The sequence below is a fragment of the Triturus cristatus genome, chromosome 4_2, assembly GCF_964204655.1.
Source record: "Triturus cristatus chromosome 4_2, aTriCri1.1, whole genome shotgun sequence".
Lineage (NCBI taxonomy): Eukaryota > Metazoa > Chordata > Amphibia > Caudata > Salamandridae > Triturus > Triturus cristatus.
Window position 1 is genome coordinate 939,705,975 of NC_140586.1, and position 23,552 is coordinate 939,729,526.

Here is a 23,552-nt window from a genome sequence, read left to right on the forward strand (position 1 = left end):
TGTCATTCACTTTTCCCTGTGTCTGTTTGCTCATATAGAGTGAGATTGTGTTTCAAATTGAAGTTTTTCTGGCATTCAGGGCACTGATGATTATTTCAGATTGTGTGTGTTTTCTTATGGTGCTTGTAACAATCTCAACTCTCAATCTTGTCTGTCTTTCAGAGCACTGTTAAGGTTTTTCCCCAGTGTGGATTCTCACATGTTCAGTAAAAGATTTATGACTGAAACGTTTTTGGCATTAAGAGCACTGAAAAGGTTTCTCCCCAGTGTGGGTTCTTGCATGTTTAGTGAGACCGCTTTTGTCACTGAAACATTTCTGGCATTCCGTGCACTGATAAGGTTTTTCCCCAGTGTGGGGTCCTGTAGGCTGAGTGAGACTTCTTTGGACACTGACACATTTGTGGCATACAGAGCACTGATATGTCTTTTCAGCCAGTGTGGGTTCTTGTATGTTGAGTGAAACTTTTTTTTCCACTGAAGCATTTCTCGCATTCAGAGCATTGATAAGGTTTTTTCCGAGCGTGGGTTCTTGTGTGCTGAGTGAGACTGCTTTGGGTACTGAAATATTTTTGGCATTCAGAGCACTGGTAAGGTTTTTCCCCAGTGTGGGTTCTTGTATGCTGAATGAGAGTGCCTTTTTCACTGAAACATCTCTGGCATTCAGAGCACTGGTAAGGTTTTTCCCCGGTGTGGATTCTTGTATGCTTAGTGAGTCTGCTTTTGTCACTGAAACATTTCTGGCATTCAGAGCACTGAAAAGGTTTTTCCCCAGTGTGGGTCCTTGTATGCTGAGTGAGACCGCTTTGGTCACGGAAATATTTCAGGCATTCAGAGCACTGATATGGTTTTTCTCCAGTGTGGGTTCTTGTATGCAGGGCGAGACTTCTTTTTTCACTAAAACATTTCTGGCATTCAGAGCACTGATAAGGTTTTTCCCCAGTGTGGGTTACTGCATGTCGAGAAAGACTCTGTTTAGTACGAAACCTTTGCTGGCATTCAGGGCACTGATAAGGCTTTTCCCCAGTATGGATTCTCAGATGTGCAGTTAGAAGAAAATTACGTTTGAAATTCTTTTGGCATTCAGAGCACTGATAAGGTTTTTCCCTAGAGTGGATTATTGCATGTCGGAAAAGACTCTGTTTGATATAAAACCTTTGCTGGCATTCGGAGCACTGATAAGGTTTTTCCCCAGTGTGGATTCTCAAATGCTCAGTGAGATAAGATTTACGGCTGAAACTTTTAGGGCATTCAGAGCACTGAGAGAGTTTTTCCCTAGTGTGCATTCTCACATGTTCAGTGAGGTGAGATTTTCAGCTAAATATTTTTGGGCACTGATATAATTTTTCCCTAGTTTGGGTTATTTGGCGATGAGCAAAGCTGGTGTAAACACTGATTTAGTTCTCGCAGTCCATGTTTTTATAATATTTATTTCTAGAGTTAATGCTCCAAGTTTGGTTTTCTCTTGCTTGTATGCCATGGTAAGAGTGAACCAGAATCTAGAGTCAGGGCTTGTTTAGATAATGTTCTGCATTAATCTCTAAAAGAAATTGTATATAATCTTCTTAACACTTAAATTGAGCAAAATATATCTGGAAGCAGTCCTTTAACACCAGCCAAAATGTTTTTCGCGGATATTGGGCTTTAGGATATGGCCTGTCCGGCAGCAACTTATTTTGTAACTGAAGTTTTTCTCACATTCATTTGTTAGGTTCTTAACAAAGCAGTGATAAGGTATTAGTCAGATATTTACTGATTAAATGTTAAGTACCTTTTTGCACTGACATATTGGTGGTAACTAAGGACATTAGAACATGCACAGTAGTATTGTCGATCATCAGTCGCAGAACATCAGTTCCTGTTAACCTTCCTATGTTTGGTGCCAAGTTTCAAGTTCTGATGACGGGGATCTATTTACATTAGATATAGCACCACGGTGTTCACTTAATTCGTTTTTATATTTAACAGTTTTACACATCACTCCTGCACAACAGATAATGTTGAGGCAATTCACATAGAATTATAGAACAGTACACAATAAAAAGGAAATATAGATTTGAGATGGTCATGAACAAAAATAAAGTGGTGAATTTTTAAGGGTTTTGTTAAAGTGAGGAGAGTTGGTCGAGGTGTTCTATCCAGAGACAGAAAGTCTCAAAGTTGCGCCACTAGTTACAACTGGTTGTTGAGCAAGGGTGATTTTTAATCCCTGTGCTTTTGGCTGTTGGATGTGTCAGCTTGAGAGTCTTCTTTCAGTGTCTTTTATTTGATGGTCTGCAGAAGAAACCTTTTGTTATAACTTTCTTTTATCCAGCGCGTGCTTCCTCTCTGGAATTGGATGAGTCTTTAGATGAACGTTATTCTGTCATGCTGAGACAATTTGTCATTCTGGTAATATTTCAGATGAGGATGCTGAAGTGACTGGTCTTTCTACATTATTTCTGATGCTGTGTGCTCTGATATGGTTCTGCTCTGGGTTACTGAAACACAAAGTTGGAAAATTCACTTACAGGAACAGTACTTTTATCAGCTTAAAAGTTCCTCACCACACCTGGATTTTGGAAACGGTTTAAAAAAACAATCCTTCTTATGGCATTGACATTCAGTTGCCTGGTGCTAAATCTTGCTTTCTTCGTTCATAATTTCAATCACCTGTAGTATTAAAATAAAATAGTTAATATGTGTAAATTTGCAAAAATATTCACAAGCCAAATCAATGTAGAATTTTGAAAAATTTGCGCTAGTTTTCCAACACAGCAGAGAGTAGCATGGTAACCTGAGAGGATTTGTAAAATTTTCAACATTTTAATAAGCTCACAAAGGTTATATGTACCCTAGAGTCGTAAAGTCATATGGGCTGGCACAAAACAGATATATAGAAATACCATTAATTCATTTGTAATGTAGATTTCTGGGACGGGAATGTCCCCTCCATGGACAACAGGCGGTTTCCCCTGCCCTGAGTTACCCACTACTTGTATCTGGTATTCGAGCTTTTGATTTATGGCCCCAGCTTCACGCTGATTTATTGTGTGTTGTGAGGCCTATGCCTAGACCTATCCCTCAACTATGGCCCCGATTACGAATCAAGCGCAATGAAATTAAGGTGTACTTTCATGTGTTCATTTTATTCCACTGGATTATCAGTTGTGAGGTATTTCTGCACCTGGATTTACCGGGTGCAGAAAAACAGGAAACAACTTTTTTGCAGACAGAAAAATTAGACGGAAAATCTGCACAAGACTTTGGCTGCAGCAGAAGCAGCCAAGACTTATGCTGTTTTATTTACTAACAGGGGGAACACACAATGCTTTGCCCTTTTAGAACTGCCAAGTGTCGAAATCCCTGTCTGAGGTTACACCTGTGGTCCAGCCGGCCACAGTGTGGGCTCAATTGCTGATGGGGGAGGGTCCAGAGGGGCTGCTCTTACCGACAGGCCAGGTGTGACTGCTACCTTGAGACTGCTGATCTTCAGGCAACTGCAATGAAAAGATAGAGTGGGGGCCCTACTGAATGCAGCCATGCACCCAGGACGAAAGAGCTCGACAAAAGCCTGCTGGTGGGCCACTGCTCTCTAGAGTGTGCAGGCGTGTCCTTTGAGTGCTGGGCAGCTGGAAAGTTACCCTGACAGGACTGACTCATCCTGTGAAGGGGTTAAATACTTAGGACTGAGCGCACATACGCATTGGGGTGAATGAACTGCACCTATATTCATGCTACTCCTAAAATCCACTAGAGGAGAAGAGGGGATCAGAACCGGGAGAAGGAACCTGATAATAGGGGGAGAGGGATAGACATGAGTAAGAGCAGCATCTGCCAACTTAACAGGACAGAGACATTGACTTGTTTCTGATTAATCTAGTATTGGGTGCAACTGAGTGAGTAAAGTAAATTTTCTTAGCAAGATAAGCAGTGTGCTGAACATTCATGCTATTGAGCCTGTTGGTTTGTTGTTGAGCGCTGAGTTCGAGCAGCCAACATTACCAAGCTGAGAATCCTGAGACTGCTCGCCCTCACTAACTTGAACACAAACCCTAGCAAGAGACTTTTATTACAGCCTATATTTTTTTTCCCTGTATGACATGATTTAACATAACCAGTAACTTGTTCAGCGGACTTTGGAGAAATAAACAAATGCAGCATACACAGCTATTTTTTTTAAAAAGTCAGAATTAAGGTAAGGGACACAGCAGCGTCTTATCATATACAATAAATCAAATACAGACAGCATTCTAATTATCTCTTTCTCTTTTCTTCACACCTCTATTTATCAATTATCAAGTCTCTGGGTATGCTTTTAAGTCCAACGGGCCGCCCACCTTGTTTAAAGATTTCTGCTGGCCTTTCGGTGCTCTCCGTACCTTCAGCGGAGACACAGCCCTTGTGCCTCATCTGAAGGCATGGATAGATTGGTTAGTGGCTGCCATGTTTCAGGTGGCAATTACAAATCTCGGAGAAGTTGAAGCAAACGTACTTCAAACTCGGGTGCACTGCAGTGCCAAATGCGTATCAAAAATACACCAATTTCATTCAAGTTTAGTCCTTTTATTGTAAATGATCCAAAATGTTCTTTCAATTATCCTTGTTACATGGTAGACTGAAAAAGTATGAATAGCTTCTACACGGCAGTTGTGCTCATGCTTCTTACTGTCGCATGCCCCATACTTTAAACAAATCCTTAGTGGTTCTCCTTTGTCCCAATGCATTTCGGGCTTATGTACTAGCCCTTCTTCAGGGGTTCACTATAGGTTTAGAGAAACATTATCATTAGGTAGTGTCATGGCCCAACCATATCTTCAAGATTTGTTTGGCACGTGCACAGCTCCTTTTAAAACAGTTTAACAGATAGTGTTAACTTTTAAAATTTTTTAGAATGTTTTGTCCGTGCTTCCAGGGTGTCACTCCTCTGATGTGAGTGCCTCGAATGAATCCTAGTGTAGCAAACCCTAGGTTTAGGGTGTGTCCCCCTGGACACACCCTAAACCTAGGGTTTGCTACACTAGGATCCAACCATATCTTCAACACAACATCATTGCAAAACTCTAATCTTCTGATCACTACCTAATGATAATGTTTCTCTAAACTTATAGTGAACCCCTGAAGAAGGGCTAGTACATAAGCCCGAAATGCATTGGGACAAAGGAGAACCACTAAGGATTTGTTTAAAGTATGGGGCATGCGACAGTAAGAAGCATGAGCACATCTGCCGTGTAGAAGCTATTCATACTTTTTCAGTCTACCATGTAACAAGGATAATTGAAAGAACATTTTGGATCATTTACAATAAAAGGACTAAACTTGAATGAAATTGGTGTATTTTTGATACGCATTTGGCACTGCAGTGCACCCGAGTTTGAAGTACGTTTGCTTCAACTTCTCCGAGATTTATAATCACACGTGGTACCAGGTCAGACCATGGTCGGGTTGCACGCCAAAACCTTCGAATCTGGATAAACTTTGAAACCTTCGCCATACACGGAGTGCACTTGACTAAACTCATTTTCTTCAGGTGGCAATTAACCAACTATTGTGTTTTTCAATAACAAGCTCCCAAAGAGGGAGATTGTTTTTATAAACAAATAACTAATCACCCTCACACCCTTGGAGTTTTCTCCTGGATTAATTTTCTTCAAGGTTGTGGGGTTCATTTTTTCTGTCAGTGATAACTGGTTTTCCCGAATAAGAGAAAATACATCAGATTGCCTGATCTAAATAGGATCAGCAGTCCGATGTATAAACACTGACGGCACCCAAGTAAGGCTGGACACATAACAATCCAGCCGATTTGCTTTAGGTCAGGCAGACCATCCGTTTGTCGGACAGGATACTCCACCACGCTTGTGAAGGAGTACCCTGCTCACCAAACTCTAAATCAAGACCTTTATCTTTTCTGTGTTATGCATGTATCTCAAAGTCTGCTTCACTATGCCCATGTATGATCTACCTGTTATTGAGGCTTGTGTGTTTAGTACAGGTTTACTCTCTGGGTGTTTGTGTAGGTGTATTTAAACCCTGCGTTTTAATCTGCACTTATTATTTATGCAGTGTGTTCAGGCCCTTGTAATTATAAAAAGTGTGTTATGCACGACCAGATGTCTCTTTGTCATGACTTCTGACTAATGTTGCATAGTTAACAGCAGCATCATTGCAAAGTATTAAGAGCCTGATTTAGAGTTCGTGGTTGGGTTACTCCGTCACAAACGTGACGGATATCCTGGCCGTCGTATTACAAGTGCCATTGAATATAATATACCGCAGTCTTTTTACTATTGTTCGTCTATCTATTTTTCTTATTTAGTTATCTTTATTTTACTTTTTGCTCTTTTCTTATTGCTTTTTCTGTTTCTCTTTTTTCCTCTCTTCTTACCTTTCTTTGATTCCTTAACTTAAGAGTGCTCAGCCTCGTAAAGCATTTCATTTATTCATTTGTGTTTCATCTTTTCTGTCATCGGGATGACTGCAGAGATATCTTTACTTTTAGAATGCTACAAATTCTATGTCAGGTACAGAGGCGAGGATTCTGTTCGTCTTTCTCCACTTTAATTCATACAGCAGCCTTTAACAAACAACTACCTTCCCTAGAAAACCATTAGGGAAAGAGAAAACATCGTAACCAATCATTAAACACTCCTTATAATATAGTCCATCATCTCTGCTTATCAGTTATGTGTGTTTCATTGTCCCCTGAATTAAATTCATTGTTAAATGCTTAACTGGTGATTTTGCTGGTGTCTACATAGTGATTTTGAAGTTTTTGCTGTTGCGAGCTCTAACACTGCCTTTATTTTCATAGGCAGCCGCTGGAGCGCATCTCACCGCTCCTCACACGTCTTTCAAACTTTGACAGGGCTGCATGTGTGCAGTGCTGTGTACAGGCCACTAGAGGGCACTCATAGGAGACCGAGGCTCGTCTCACCGCACCACACGCGTCTTTCAAACTTTGACAGGGCTGCATGTGTGTGGTGCTGTGCACAGGCCACTAGAGGGCACTCATAGGAGACCGAGGCTCGTCTCACCGCTCCTCGCACATCTTTCAAACTTTGACAGGGCTGCATGTGTGTGGTGCTGAACAGTGGCCACTAGAGGGCGCTCATAGGGAACCGAGGCGCGTCTCAGCGCGCCTCACACGTCTTTCAAACTTTGACGGGGCTGCATGTGTGCGGTGCTGTGCACCGGCCACGAGAGGACGCTCGTAGGGGACGGAGGCGTATCTCAGCAGTCCTCGCTCGGCTTTCAAACTTTGACGGGGCCGCATGTGTGCGGTGCTGCACACCGGCCACTAGAGGGTGCTCATAGGTAACCGAGGTGCATCTCAGCGCTCCTTGTGTGGCTTTCAAACTTTGACTGGGCTGCATGTGTGGGGTGCTGTGTACCGGCCACAAGAGGGCGCTCGTAGGGGACCGAGGCGCGTCTCATCGCTCCTCACGCGTCTTTCAAAATTTGACGGGCTGCACGTGTGCGGTGCTGTGCACCGGCCACTAGAGGGCACTCGTAGGGGAGTGAGGCGCTTCTCAGGCTCTGCGAGCGTCGCATGCTGTTTCTGTGCGCCTTATTCAGCCTGGAAGCCTCTACGCCCTATCTGGGGTCGGTAATACACAGTGCAGTGACTGACACGCTCACGTGGTCAAGTATGCAAAATGAAGCCCATAAGTAGAATTACTATGCAGGTGTGCCTACAGACATTGGCAGAGCCTGATCACTGTGGTTTGGGGCTTGCTTCTTTAGTGGGGTAAAGATCCCTATTTGCAGGCAGCTTGTGTCCACTCTGGGCACATAAGCCCTTCTCATCCTCCTTTGGGTGTTCTGGCTAACAGAGCAGTTAAGGCCTTCCACTAACCTGTCAAACCCTCCAGCACGGCTGGGACCAGTCCAGGCTGTCTACCCTTTGAATACAGATAAGATGTGATCCCATTGTCTTGAAACCCTGACTCTCTTTACTTGCTAGGCTGCTAAGCTCCACAGAGTTTAAATCATTCGCATAGCAGAAGCTGATTATATGGAGGAGGAATCTGTTTACTTCCTGCCTTTGGACAATGAATTCTGCAAGGTAGGGGACCTCATTTCCGATTTCTGCAGTTTCTTTGGGGCCCTGGGGTAGGAGAGTCTCGGACCTTACCCATCAGCCTGTTATCCGCCCCTTGGTGTTTCACCAAGGTACTTGAACCTGAGGTGGACTTTTTCCACGTCAGGAGCGTACACTTAATTGATTACCTTTACGATATTATGCTGATCGATCAGTATCCTCATACGCTGTCAGCTCAGCTCCAGAAGACAGTGGATTTGCTGGAATGTCTGGGGTTTGTGATAAATGAAAAGAAATTCCTGTTAGTCCCTTCTCAGCAAACAACTCTTATGAGTTTCATAATCATCCTCCAAGACTCCACCCCAAGTCTTAATGCCAAGAAGATGGCAAAATGTTGGAAGACATGGCTTGGCAGTTCGGGCTGGACTGTTCCCATGAGGCACAGGGTCAAGACTGATTTGCATATGGACATGTCTGAACTGGGGTGGTGTAGTGGGCAAAAGAACGATGGATTTAACCCAGATCTCTTGACTGGGGGAGAATGTATGCATTGTCAGCATTCCGTCCATCATTTGTTTGTTGTAACGCTTTTCGCCCTAAGTGGGTTGGGTATTCCCAGACATGGGACCCGTGCTCACTACGCCACTGGAGTCAAGCTATCCTGGCTGATGACGGCTGATAGCCAGAAACCGGTCCTAGGATGCTTGATTCCGGTCCAGGGAAGACATGGCTTGGCAGTTCGGGCTGGACTGTTCCCATGAGGCACAGGGTCAAGACTGATTTGCATATGGACATGTCTGAACTGGGGTGGTGTAGTGGGCAAAAGAACGATGGATTTAACCCAGATCTCTTGACTGGGGGAGAATGTATGCATTGTCAGCATTCCGTCCATCATTTGTTTGTTGTAACGCTTTTCGCCCTAAGTGGGTTGGGTATTCCCAGACGTGGGACCCGTGCTCACTACGCCACTGGAGTCAAGCTATCCTGGCTGATGACGGCTGATAGCCAGAAACCGGTCCTAGGATGCTTGATTCCGGTCCAGGGAAGACATGGCTTGGCAGTTCGGGCTGGACTGTTCCCATGAGGCACAGGGTCAAGACTGATTTGCATATGGACATGTCTGAACTGGGGTGGTGTAGTGGGCAAAAGAACGATGGATTTAACCCAGATCTCTTGACTGGGGGAGAATGTATGCATTGTCAGCATTCCGTCCATCATTTGTTTGTTGTAACGAGCTCAGGAAAACCATAGCCCGGCCGCACACGTCCCTCCGGACCATCTGGTGGGACTGTGAGAATCCTCCATTCAGGCGATCTTCCCAGGCCCTCTTCTGAAGATACATCACCTTCAGGAAGGCTCGACTTATTCGGCAATGATTCCGCTATCGAAGGAGGCCAAAGAGGAAATGTGGAGGTGGTTGACTCATATGGAGGATTGGAATAGGAGAACCATCTTCAGTTCCTGTTTGGACATCGTGATTGAATCCGATTCCAGCAAAACCGGGAAGGGGGCCAGTTGTGGCAGTGTGCCCACAGGAGGAAAGTGATCGTCCAAAGAACAAATATAGAACATCAACTGCCTGGAACTAATGGCAGGCTCCTTTGTGGTCCAGTGTTAGACGCAGGACAAACTGAGTTGCTCGGTGCTGCTAATGGACAGCATCTCGGCAGTGAGGTACATCAACTGCTTGGGGTGCCCATGATCCAAGAGGAGCTGCCAGAAGTATTTTGGCATTACTGCCTGAAACTAAACATCTTGCTGAGTGTGGAATAGCTTCCTGGAAAATCCAGCGAAGTTGCAGACTGGAATTCCTGTCACCTTCAGGATCTCAGTACATGGCAACTACATCCGGAGGTGTGCCATATGCTTCAGAGAATATGGCGGCTTTTCTTGGTGGATCTCTTTTCCTTTAATCTCAACTGTCAACTGGTTAGGTTCTTCAGTTGGAGGCCCAATCCACAAGCGGAGGTAACGGAGGCCTTCCAGCAGGGCTGCAGTGCGAAAGAAGATACGATTTTCCCCATTTGTGATGTTGATGCGAGTGGCTATGCAAAGCCAGCGGGAGAAGGCTAACCTGGTGGTGATATGGAAATCGCAAGTCTGGTTTTCAGTGATGATGGAACTTTCTTGGGATTTTCTAATCCATCTGCCAGAGAGAGAACACATTCTGAGGGACCCACTGGGGAATCACCATCTAGTCCTTGAGGAGTAACACCTCCCCATGGCATAGAAGGTCACAGGTCTAGGTGGAAAGTCAGAGGACTTTCAAAATCTCGTCAAAGTCTTTTGTCCAAGGCTTATCTTTAGGAACACATTCTTGTTTAAAGACATTGTGAAACAAATATAAGCTCTCTTCAAAATTCCAAAAAGTGTATTACTCTAAAACGTGGAAGTGTTTCATCCCAATACATGAGATTATACCACTGCGTTCAGAGGAATTTATTAGAAGTGACAGTTTTTGATCATGAAGGACAAACATTCATACTCTCCCCTTTGATGACAATATCACTAGTGATTGAAGAGGATAGTAAGTTGTCACATGCTCCGTCTATCTGGCCTATACCATTATCATAAATGGAGCAATGCTATAGTCTATTTAAGACAAGGAAATGTTAGGATCAATGCACATCTTGAACTCGTATTTTAAGATGCTTCATATGTTATAATAAAGAAAAAGAAAGCAACATGAAATAAAACAATTGCCCAGGATCACCTAATTTGGTCAAGTGGGTAAGCCGGGACTGATTCCAGCTTTTCTTGATTCACATTGTGCAAGTCGGCATCTACTTCTCTCTCTCATTTGACATCAAACGTTAATTATTTGTCTTTAACTCTTGGTGCATGAGGTGTGAGCCTGGGTGGCAGGAAGAAGCCACACAAAAGCTTGGCTTGTTTTGGGCTCAAGGATACAAGAGAACCTTGTGCTGAGCCAGAGCCAGGCACATGGCTCGAGCGTTCACTGGTTTCTCCACCTCTATCACTTAACGGCAATCTAAGGGACAAAGACCTAGGAATCACCTGATGTGACTGTGGTCAAATAATGTGGTCAAGTAGGAGTATTAACACCACAGCACAAGTTCCCTTGCTTCGCAGTCAATAAGATTCTCACTACTTCATATTTCAGTGAGTGGACTCTGAGAATAGATGTCCTCCCCCTATGGGTGGAAGCTGCCCAGACTTTTAATAGAGTTCACAACCAGAATATTTTGGTCAAGAGGTCAAGCCAGGACTAAATGACAGTGAGGTTAGTGGCTGCCCAATTCAGTGAACTACGCACCTTGTTGGGGGAGTTTCACAAGGATTTTTAAAACACACGCTACTTTAACAGAGCTGGTTTCTAAGAATGCCAAATGTTTACAGATAAGAGACAAAAGACATAAGGAGAATGTGACGCCGAAGATTGTTTTTCATTCCAAATAAATAATCAAGTTCCTTCCTCTGTAAACTTGATTCACCAAACGTAGCAATAGCATGCAAAGAAGGCTCCAGTAGAGGGATAGCAACTGAGATACATCACAACACAGTACTGTCATATCTAGGTTTTTTCTAAACAGTAGGGGATTACTTTAAAGAGCAGTACAATATGCCCTCAATAACCACACAGGTCACAGTCCACACAATGTACATGCTTTGTTACCCCTACTTCCAACCTTACGTATACCTCAAATCCCCTGCGCGACTCTCTCCCTGCTGATGCCAATGTAGCCCTCCGACACCCCACAGACCATATTTTTGGCCCCTGGGAAAATGTTTGAGAGCGCCCATACAATAAAAAAATGCTGCAGTTGTAAATACATATCACTATTCATTTTGTGCGTTTGAAACATTTTATTGAATAATAAAACCTAATAAACATAAGCTAGTTAATAAAGCATAACTAAACATGAGCTGCCTTACATATTATAGACAAAAAGGGGTATATAAAACTCAACATATTGTAACATAGCATTCTGTAACACAGCATAGTTATGTACAGCAAAATACTTAATATCAGGCAACCTGAAAAGTTCAACTATGGAAATGTTCATGAAGAAAGGAAAGAAAAGAAAGACAGTGGGATACAGGGATTCCATTAATGTAATGCTTCCTACATATAGAAAAACAAATACTAATTGTTTTTCTTACGCAATAAAGTACAAATATTAACATACTAAGAGAAATATAGTAAACAAAAAACATTTGATATTGTAATTAAAATTCAAATAAAATATTCAGGGATGCTTTTTGACTTCATCAGCGTTATTTGACTTATGACTTATGAAACGGACAGGAATACTTTCTGGAGAGGAACCGCCTCATAGGGTTCAAAATCATATCTTTTTCTGCACTAGCAATTAAGTTATAAACTTGAATTCGATCCACTTTGTGATTAAACACCTCTCTTTCCAACAAGCATCACAGGACCACTTATTGTTATTTTCCTAATCAGTGATAATGTTTTGGATGGCAACAACAAAAAATATGTTTACAATTTTACCTCCGAAAGGAAAAACAAACCATTTCTGAATCATACGGCACAATAAAACATAAGGACATAGAAGGGCGTATTTAGGTGTAGCGTTCATTAAGGTTTGACCAGACTTGAAATCAGAATTTCTTATCTTTTCTGAATGTAAATCTCCTATGGAAAATAGTTCCAACAGACCCAGCACAAGACTGAATTAGAAGATGAGTTAATTGAAATCAGAGAATATGTGCTGATAAATAATCTATTGATGTAAACTACAGTGGTCAGGCCATGTTTGTGGATCTAAGGTATTCAGATTTTAACTCCATACTTTGTTTCATAAATTGACTGAGCATAATACTTGAAGGTCCATCTCTCAGATCAGTTCTATTAGTTTTATTTCTGATAATAGTAAATGAGATCAATGATAAATAGCTTTTAGAAGGCATGGGCGGAATTGATCCTTGGTCTAAATCTAAATTATTGTCTGCAACAGATGCCAGAACAAACAGATAAATCTAAAATAATTGGATATGTTTATTATAATGGTTTCGAGAAAACCAAGAAATGTATTGTTCCTGCTACTCAGAAAATGTATCTAAAGATTACATCCTATCTTATGTTGAAGGTCCAGAGACAGATTTAGCTACTTTTCCCTATAGAGTGACAACATTTGGAAATATATTTAACAAAACATTAAAGCTTGATGTCAGAAATCCTGTCTTTAAATAAGTATTGTGTCAGAGTTATGCAAGATGTTTTTCATTTGATCTGAAGCAATATTAACATTAAATAGGTAGGTGCACAGGTTACGCTTGATTTGGTAATTCACGTGGTTTGTAAATGCTAAAACCCTTTTTGAAATATTGTAAGCCCATTTAACGATTCAGATTTTGGAATGGGGATATTAATAGTGTCTCTTCTGAATATTTTAATGCATCCTAATGGTATGTATTAAGTTTTGTGACCGGTTGCAAAATATTAATAGGAGACAGTAACCCATTCGCAAACGGGAAGGAGTCCCCAAGGGGACCGCTGTGAATGTGAAAGGAAAATGGGCTGCATTTAAAAAAATGAAAGATTCTTTTATCTAAAAGCTATCACAGAAACGGTAGTTTGCTGACCCCAAAAGGAACTACTGTTACCAAATGGATTATTAGTGACGGAGGTTTATTATCTCCTATATTTCTGAGGTGTAGGGCTTGATTTAGGTCTCCGCGGATGGTTTACTCCATCACACTGGTGACGGATATCCAAGAAGACAAAAAGGAATTTTTATTTAGGCCGACAGGATAACAGTAACCCGTCCGCTGAGATCTAAATCAGGCCCTTAGTATCCAATATTTTTGTCCTATGGTGTAAATATTTGTTCCTGTTATTTTATTTTCCATTTCAATATTGTCATGAAATATACCTATTCTTTTTGTCAAACGTATTGACATATCTTTATCACAATTTTTAGGGAATTCTAAAAAAGTGCTCTCGCTCTCTAACTTGAAGCTTCCTAAGAAAAATACTGATCTGCTCGGTCATTTAGCTTCTCACTGAAACAAGCACAGTTTTGATTTAAGAGAGATGGTTATTGTAGAGAAACACATTGGGGTTAATTTACAAAACAAATATTATAGCGCTTCTTTAATCTTTAAAAAAGTTCTAATTATTTTCAAGAAACCTAACATTTTAATTTCTCTCCTATAAGTGATACATGCAACATTTTATATCCAATAATCTAAGGTAATTTACTGATAAAGGTATCTGGTAAAGATATATGAATTTCTTATTCCTTGTGGTATAGTAAATCTGATAGAATTAACAGACTTCTCTTCTGGAACAAAACTGGTAGGGGAAGGTATTAAATAGGATTATCAACTTTCCGTAGTTTTTGATGCATTTTCGTAGCACATAGTGTTTTCCCTTAAATTGATCGCCAATATTTCAAGGACTGTTCTGTGCTTAAACAAACAATCCAAGGGTAAGAACTTATATCCTAAGCCACATGCCATTCACAGTTCAGTTGTACAGAAGCCTGTTTGAACTTGTAGCTCATCATGCGAAGTGTCACCTCACAGGGCCTATGTCATAACAGATGTATTGAGCTTAGTTTAAACCTTGTATACAGTCAAATAAAAAGTAGCATTAGCTCAAGAGTAGGAATTCTGCAACCACAAATAGGTTTTTTTGTAGGCTTTCCAACTCACAAAATGATGTCAGCGATTCATTGCAAAGTGTAATTAGGATGATGAGTGAAAGGAGCCTTGCCTGCTTAACTGCGAGTTGCAAAGACACATCAAAGGTATTTGACCACAAATGCGGTTGCAAACAATTTATCATATTCAGATACCCGAGTTGGGGTGGTATCTGTTTTGGGAGTTGCTACATTTTTATTACCTAAGGATGTAAGGGATTTAACTGTGTTGAATAATTCCTTACTTTTTATTTTTTCCTCTAGGCTATGACTCTTCCTGCAAAGTTGTTTTTGGTGCCTATAATTCCTTTTATATTCTCTGAGCACACAGGAGTACCATGGCGCTGACCAATGGCTAGTTTTTGATGTAAAAGGTGCTACTTGAGAGACCGCTGCATCAACCCAGGCCTCACACCTGGCAGCAGCTTGCTCCACATCATGATCAATTGAGGGCTTGGATTCACGTAGAAGATTGTTTAGTTTGTTATTGTCAATTTTCTTCCATCCACAATATTTTAATACTGTTGGTGTCTTGGAGGAAACGGACTGCACAGCTGGACCACGCAATTTAAATAAAATGGCCCTGTCATCAGCAGTCCACACATAAGGCAGAACTTTTCCGACCGCTAAATTGATGTTATTGGTGAATATACCATCTACGGTGCGATGAGCACTGCTCAGTCAGATTATGACCCAGGCTGCATCACAGAGGTGAACAACTGAAGCACTGAGGTATTTTGCTCTTACATAAAAGTCTTTAACAACTTAATATTGGAGCTGTGAATACAATTATGTTTCTGAATGCTTTTAAATGGGAGAAAATTTAAATGAAGTTACCTCAATGATTAGGTTAACTCTTCATTTTAATTTTGTCCTATTTTGAAGGGTCGCATTTACACAAACAGTAGGCCCCTGACTCCCAGTGGCCAGTAGACACCGTGTCATAAGTATAACTGAAAAATATAGCCATTTTTTAAAATGAGAGAAATTTAAAGTGCGGAAAAATGTTGCATATTATCAAATTATTTTAAGAACATTTGTTTGCACTTTAAATTTCTCCCATTAAAAAAAAAAAAAAAAAAAGATTGTATGATAGTGTTCTACATGTAACAGTGCGAAATATGGTGAAAGGTATGTCCTGTCCTGCAAGTACATACAGCACAGACTCTCAGTCACACATATAAATATATCCCATTCATACATACACATGTTCATACATCCCCAATAACCGTGCTCTAACTGACACACATGGTAGCCCTACCATAGTGCCCTTAGTCAAAGTATTTTGCTCAAACCATAGTATTTGGCTCTATGGACATTGGGCCTCAAGCAACAAAGCTGGGCGTGGTAACAATGTGTGAGATGTTTAGCCTCCAGCAGCTCACAATTTCCACTGATCAGAAGTATCTCTAACTACAGAAAAGAATGGAGACCACTGCTGTAAACACTTAAATACCCACAAAATTAAATAATTTGAAAAACATAATAAAATACAGAACTCCACAGCAGAACGACGTGTTTCCCTTGTGCTGCTCCTGTGAAAGGGGGCCCGTTTGTACAATTGCAAGGACTGCCTGCGATAGATAGGATAGGCATGATGCAAACTGGGAGGGGGAGAGGCACCATGTTACCTCCACCCTTTGCAAGTGGGACTTCAAAAATATGGATCCAGCCCACAAGGTTCTGAGTTTTATCATATGTACTATCTCCCCAGAAGTGTACTGAACCCTAGACTGACCAGTGCCTTAAAGCATCAAGCATACACTGTAGTTACCAGACAGCTCAAGAGCTCTAGAACCAGCAGAATCTACCATCCAAGACTATACACAAGAACAAAAAGGAGTTAGAGCAGATTAGTCCTTTTCCATGCCACCCTACCTTGAAGCACTGCCATCTACCCCACCATACTAACCGTAAAAACCATAGCCTCTTTCCCCAAAACACTGCTGTCCTACATTCCCACAAAACACTGCCCCTTTCCACTTGCCCTAAAACGAACCCGACAATGCCACCTACCCTCAAAACACTACACGGCTACCCTGTCTGCTTATGCCATAACACTGCTCTCTATCCTGCCACATCCACCCAACAAACTGAACCCCACGTTACCACTGTCTTTACTGCCAAACAGCAGCCTCTACACTCACCAAAGTATCCTGAAAACACTGGACCCCACCACCAAAACACTGGTGAGAGGCAGGTGGATGAAAAGGGGTGAGTGGGAACCTCCAAAAGGCCTGGCGCCAGCGGGCTCAACCTGTGTTTTTTAAGCAGTGGACAGGGCACTGGTGCTTTGGGTGGGCCCGACCTAAAGTAAAATATTTTACCGCCCCAAGGTAAAATATTGCCCCATCGGGACCGCCACGTGCCCTGTGGGCTCCTTGGGCCTGCCGTGTGTGTCCATGGACGGCATGCCCCTGCATTAAAATCTTGCCTAGCTCCTGGTCCCTCTGTGAGAGGCGGACCCTTGCATTAATATACTGGCCCCCCAGGGGCCACCACATAGCCTGAGGGCCCAATTGTTACTTTTTTTGCCACCCTGGGCAAGGAACTAGAAGCACAGGCAAGCTGTAGGACTGGAGGAGACAGATGCTCACTGCTGCAACAGGACAGGATAACCTACCGGATCTTTTCAGTGCCTCGGTTTATGATGTGCAGTCGGTTCTCTCCTCCTGGCTGTAGAAGAGTCCATGCTGCAGCCAGGAAGTTGAGGAGTAAATAAACAAAGAACACCTCACATGCCTGCTGGTCAGACCCCTCCTTTTATTTGCGAACGCTGAACCAATACAACAAGGAGATCACATTCACTGGCATTTTTGTAAAAAAAGGCAGCGTTCTTACAAAACTGGTGATTTAGTGATTTTTTTAAATGGTATGTTCCCCATTTTTTGCACATCGCTAAACCCTAGAGGATCTGAATAGTATGCTCCTCAATATAATCATGCCCTGTGCGATACAGTGGCCTAAACTCTGCTGGTGTCCAGGATGGATGTGTTAATGCAAAGTTTGGAATTAGTTGTTGCTTGAAACCGCAGACTGCTTGGGTTAGTCGATACGCACGAGTTTGGCACTTCGGTGCAGCGCCTGGTTTAAGTCTATGGACTTCTCTACAGATATCCAAGCATTGTTAATGGACATGCCATGCGATGGCTCTCACCTTATAAGCAATAAAAAAAAGACTAGGCCCCAGACAGAAAGCAGAGCCATAGAACATTCCTTCGGTCCGTCCGCCTCCGCTAGGCAACTTCATCACAAACTTTGTCCCCTCTGTGGCTATGGAAGCGTTTTTCAATACTGCCAACACCAGACCCCGCTGCAAACCCTAGATGTCTTCCAGTTCTTTCATGGCCATGGCACACACAGACACTGGGGACAACAAGCCACTGAGTCACCTGCTGCTACAGCTGGCGCAGCTGCAATGCCTCTTTATTGTGTACTTTCTGACACTAAGTCACCCTGTTGTAGGCAGGATCCAACATTTCGTCCAGCAACAGAGATTGTGTCAGTGGCAGACTCCTCTCCTTACTCCACCCAGACTTAACAGTGGAGACGTATGTATCACTTCTGGGTTGGGGAAGCCATATGGGAGAGATGGATATTAGAGAACCCTCGTCACCGGCAGAGGCGCGGCTCTACAACTATCTGTTAGAGTTAGAAGCATTTTGATTGGTGCTGAAGGCCTTCCTGCCTACCAACAGAGGAGGGCTGGTGCAGCTTCTCAGAGACAACACAGTCAATTATGAGGGCCTCATCAGGACGTGTCAGACTTGAACTTGTTTGACAGCGAGCAGAGGATTCACGGGCTGCAGGTGTTTGTTCAAGCGAACGGGGCTCTGGAACTGCTTAGTTTAATTTGACTTCCTACCGAGTATGCTGGCCTGTGAAACAGAAGATTCCTTACTAAGGTGCATAGAATACAGTGTAATAAGTATACCGTAGAGGCAGCGATGTACGCCCAGATTAGACCATGATAATTAACTAAAACAATCGAAATATCGACTATTCAGAGTCTGTTTCACATGAACTATGTCTCCTGAGAATCAGCTTTGCTTAACTTGTATTGTACAAAAGTAATGCACAGTCCTGTTTCTGTGTATAATATGTGGATCTGATTGTTTTATCATCGTATCACTTTCAGCTTGAGCACTGCGCTGACATCACTCCGAAATTTATATATACACTTGTTGCTGAGAATACAATTTGAATTTTTAGAAATGAAAAGGACTCATCTGAAATGTATTCATTTAAAAAAGGTGAATTAACCTCTACACAGGGCCTGCATATGTGATACATTCATGTGAGATAATGAACCCACGAACCCCTGAGTTTGTTCACAATGAGAATGGTTAGTGCTCATATGCGGCTTCGCTCGTCACTCTGGAGCAGAAAGACGTTGACACTGAGCAGCGCGATGTCTCCTACCGGCGTGCAGCAGGACTGCTTTAAAGTTTCAGGATCCAATCTGGCGCCTGGGGAATATTCCCAAGGTGAGGAATTCGCAGGTAAAGGAGTATCCACCGGAAACAGCGTGACCAAAGGTAAGTAACTTGTTTGTTACGTTTTTACTGCTGCTGTGTCTTATAAAGAAAATTCTGTATTCAATAATGTTAACAAAGTGTACAAAACACTGCACCCAAAATATATATTTCAGTCTTATGTAAACAAAAAAGGGTGAGTAGAAGCCTTTTGGGTCGAGTACACTTTAGACATTCATATTGTGAATTTTGTGGCAATTAGTTGATTTTCTCTGAGTCGAGTAGTGACCTTGAGAGTTTTGTAACTTTCAAATACTCAAACTGCTGATTGTTTGGGAATTTGTTGACTATTTTCAATCCCACAAATTTCTTTGGAGGTTGCACATCAGCAGCCTAAGTTATACTGCAAGATTTTCCTAATAAATCCTATTGCAACTACAATTTTTGCTCTTTCATGTAAAGTCAGGTTGCATTAGAAGCTTTTCTGCAACTCAGGATGGATTTGGGTTCCTATTCACCTGTTGTGGATGCATTGCTCATGTTTAGTGAGACTGACTTTCTTTAGTGACTAAACCTTTTCTTGCATTAAGAGCACATATAAGGCTTTAGTCCAGTGTGGGTTCGCTCATGTCGAAATAGATTGTATTTGTGACTAAAACTTTTTTGACACTCAACACCCTAATGCTTTTCCCCCATGTGAGTACACTCATGTCGAATGAAAAGCAGTTTGTAACCAAAGATTTGCTTGCATTACAAGCACTCATAAGGTTTTTCCCCAGTATGGGATCTCTCATGACATGTAACACTGTCTTTCAGATAGAAGCTTTTCTAGCATAAGGATTTTCTTTAGTGTGGAGTTTCTCATGTTGAATGAGAAAGCGTTTTTCTCTGAAGGTTTTCTGGCATTCAGAGCACTCATATGGTTTTTTCCCAGTGTGGAGTGTCTCATGGTTAGTGAGGCTATGCCTATCAAAGAGGTATTTCTGGCATTCAGAGCACTAGTAACGATTTTTTCCTCTGTGTGTTTGCTCATGTAGTGTGAGACTGCGTTTAAAATTGAATCTTTTCTGGAATTCAGAGCACTGAAAATTATTTTGGCCGGTGTGTGTTTGCTTATGGCGCTTATAACACTCTCTACCTCTGAAACGTTTCTGGCATTCAGAGCACTGATAAGGTTTTTCCCCAGTGTGGATTCTCACATGTTCAGTGTGATAAGATTTACGGCTGAAACTTTTTGGGCATTCAGAGCACTGATAACGGTTTTCCCCAGTGTGGGTTCTTCTATGTATAGTAAGTCTTCTTTTGTCACTGAAACATTTCTGGCATTCGGAGCACAGATAAGGTTTTTCTACAGAGTGGGTTGTTGCATGTCGAGAAAGACTCTGACTGTTAGAAAATCTTTTTTGACATTCAGGGCACTGATAAGGTTTTTCCCCAGTGTGTGTTCTTGTATGCTGAGCGAGACTGCCTTTGTCTCTGAAATATTTCTGGCATTCAGAGCACTGATACGGTTTTTCCACAGAGTGGGTAATTGCATGTTGGGAAAGATTCTTTTTGTTACAAAACCTTTGCTGGCATTCAGAGCACTCAAAAGGTTTTTCCCGACTGTGGGTTGTTAAATGCTGAGTGAGACAGCTTTTTTCACTGAAACATTTCTGGCATTCAGAGCAATGATAAGGTTTTTCCCCAGTGTGGATTCTTATATGCCGAGTGAGACTGCTTTTTACAGTGAAACATTTCTGGCATTCAGAGCACTGATTAGTTTTTTCCAAAGAGTGGGTTATTGCATGTTGAGAAAGACTCAGTTTGTTACGAAACCTTTGCTGGCATTCAGAGCACTGATAAGGTTTTTCCCCAGTGTGGAATCTCACATGCTCAGTTAGAACTGCTTTACGGTTGAAACTTTTTGGGCATTCAGAGCACTGATAAGGTTTTTCCCCAGTGTGGGTTCTTGTATGTTCAGTGAGTCTGCTTTTGTAACCGAAACATTTCTGGCATTCAGAGCACTGAAAAGGTTTTTCTCCAGTGTGGGTTCTTATATGCCGAGTGAGACTGTTTTTGTCAATGAAACATTTCTGGCATTCCGTGCACTGATAAGGTTTTTCATCAGTGTGAGTTCTTGTATGCCGAGTGAGAGTGCTTTGGCCACTGAAATATTTCTGGCATTCAGAGCACTGATAACGCTTTTCCTTAGAGTGGGTTCTTGTATGCTGAGTGAGACTGCTTTTGTCTATGAAATATTTCTGGTATTCAGAGCACTGATAAGGTTTTTCCACAGAGTGGGTTATTGCATGTCGAGAAAGACTTGATTTGTTACAAAATCTTTGCTGGCATTCAGAACACTGATAAGGTTTTTCCCCGGTATGGATTCTCACATGTTCAGTGAGATGAGATTCACGGCGGAAACTTTTTTGGCATTCAGAACACTGATAGAGTTTACCCCCAGGTTGCAATCTCACATGTTCAGTGACATGAGATGTATGGCTGAATCTTTTTTCCCCAGCTTGGGTTATTTTGTGTTGAGTAAGGCTGGTTTGAACACTGAATTCGTTCTCATAGTCCGTGTTTTTATAAGATTTATTTCTAGAGCTAATGTCACCAAGTTTGTTTTTCTTTTTCTTAAATGCCATGCTAAGAGTGAAGCCAATTCTACAGTCGGACTTGTTTAGATAATGGTCAGCATTAATCTCTAAAAGAAATCATGTGCAATCTTCTTAACACTTGAATTGTGCAAAATATGTCTGGAAGCTGCCCTACAAGCACCCGTCGAAAGGTTTCTCGAGGATAACTTTCTTCAGGTTATGGCCTCTCCGGCAGCAACTTATTTTGTGACCGACATTTTACTCAAATTCATTTATATAAGTTCTTAGCAAAGCAGTGATAAGGTGTTAGTCAGATATTTACTGATTTAATGTTAAGTATATTTTTGCACTGTCATAGTGGGAGTAACTAAGGGCATTAGAACGTACACAGTACTACTGTTGATCATCAATCGCAGAACATCAGTTCCTTTCAACCTTCCTATACATGTAGCAAAGTTTGTATTTCTGATGACAGGGATTTACATTAGATATAGCGCTCCAGTGTTCACTTGATCAGTTTTTATATTTAACAGTTTGACATATACTGCTGCTCCACAGATAATGCTAAGCCGATTTACATAGAATTCATCACAGAACAGTACACAATAAAAAGGAAACATTTATTTGAGATGGTCATGAACATAATGAAGTGGTGTATCTTTAAGGATACTGCAAATGTGTGGCGAGTGGTTTGAGGTGTTATATCCAGAGGCGGACAGTCTCGAAGTTGTCACTGGTTAAAAACGGTTGTTGAGCAAGAGTGATTTTTAATCTCAGTGCTTTTGGCTGTTGGATGTCTCGGCTTCAAAGTCTTCTTTCAGTGTCTTTTCTTTTATGGTCTGCAGAAGAAACCTTTTGTTATAACTTTCTTTTATGCAGTGTGTGCTTCCTCTCTGGAATTAGATGAGGCTTTAGATTAACGTTTATGCTGTCATGCTGAGGCAATTTGTCTTTCTGATAATATTTCAGATGGGGATGCTGAAGTGACTGGTCTTTCTACATTATTTCTGTTGCTGTGTGCACAGATATGGCTTGGCTCTCGGTTGAGGAAATGCAAAATTAGAGACTTCACTTACAGGTATAGTACTTTTCTCAGCTCCCAGGTCCTCGCCACACCTAGATTTTGGGAATTGTTCAAACTTAGAATGCTGGATGTCCTTCGGTTTTTCAAAATAATCCTCCTTTTGGCACTGACATTCGGTTGCATAGCGCTAAACCTTGCTCTCTTTGCACGTAATTTCAATCACCTGTACATTTAAAATTAAACAGTTAATAGATGTAAATTTCTGAAAATATAATTTACAAGTCAAATCAATGCAGAATTGTAGAATTTGGATTTTTTTTTGCTGTTTTTGTGACACAGCAGAGCGAAGAATTGTAACGTGAGAGCACTCGGATGAAAGAGTGAGCATTTTCAACATTTTAATAGGCTCACATAACTCACATGTGCCCTGTGGAGTTGTAACACAGAATCCCAGAGGCAGATATTTAAGTCATATGGGCTGGCACAAAACAGATTTACTTTTTAAAAATACTATTAATTCATTTGTAATGTAGACTTCTGGGATGAGAATGTCCCCTCCATTGACAACAGGCGTTTTCCCCTGCCGAGTTGCCAACTGCATGTATCTGTTATCCTGACTTTTGATTTTTGGCCTCGGCTTCACGCTAATCTATTGTGTGTTGTGAACCCGACGCCTTGACCTATCCCTCAACTATGGCCCTGATTATAAGTCAAGCGCAAAGTAATTAAAGCTTACTTTCATGTATTAATTTAATTCCAGCTGATTATCAGTTGTTAGGTTTTTCTGCACCTGGATTTACCAGGCGCAGAAAAATATGA

General features: G+C 41.7%; 2 protein-coding genes and 1 long non-coding RNA gene across 3 annotated transcripts in view; all 3 read right to left on the reverse strand.

Moving 5' to 3' along the window:
• Window positions 1–293: 293 nt before the first annotated feature.
• LOC146838991 (uncharacterized) lies at window positions 294–1,310 on the reverse strand (the record flags this gene model as incomplete). Its single annotated transcript, XM_085599996.1, has 1 exon — window positions 294–1,310. A coding segment is annotated over one exon (882 nt), but the record flags the coding sequence as incomplete, so codon positions are not given.
• A 44-nt stretch (window positions 1,311–1,354) lies between these two features.
• Window positions 1,355–23,552, reverse strand: part of LOC146838992 (uncharacterized) — a 47,607-nt gene continuing 25,409 nt past the window's right edge. The window contains exon 3 of the long non-coding RNA XR_014960754.1: window positions 1,355–2,649. This is a non-coding gene — a long non-coding RNA (uncharacterized LOC146838992). The remainder of the gene's footprint in view (window positions 2,650–23,552) is intronic.
• On the reverse strand, window positions 17,406–22,803 carry LOC146838993 (uncharacterized). Its single transcript, XM_085603028.1, has one exon. The coding sequence runs from the start codon at window positions 21,755–21,757 to the stop codon at window positions 20,126–20,128; it is 1,632 nt and encodes a 543-aa protein (XP_085459154.1). The 5' UTR covers window positions 21,758–22,803; the 3' UTR covers window positions 17,406–20,125.

Coding starts and splice junctions, on each gene's coding strand:
- LOC146838993 (XM_085603028.1), bottom strand. CDS start 21,757: ATGGCATTTAAGAAAAAGAAAAACAAACTTGGTGACATTAGCTCTAGA.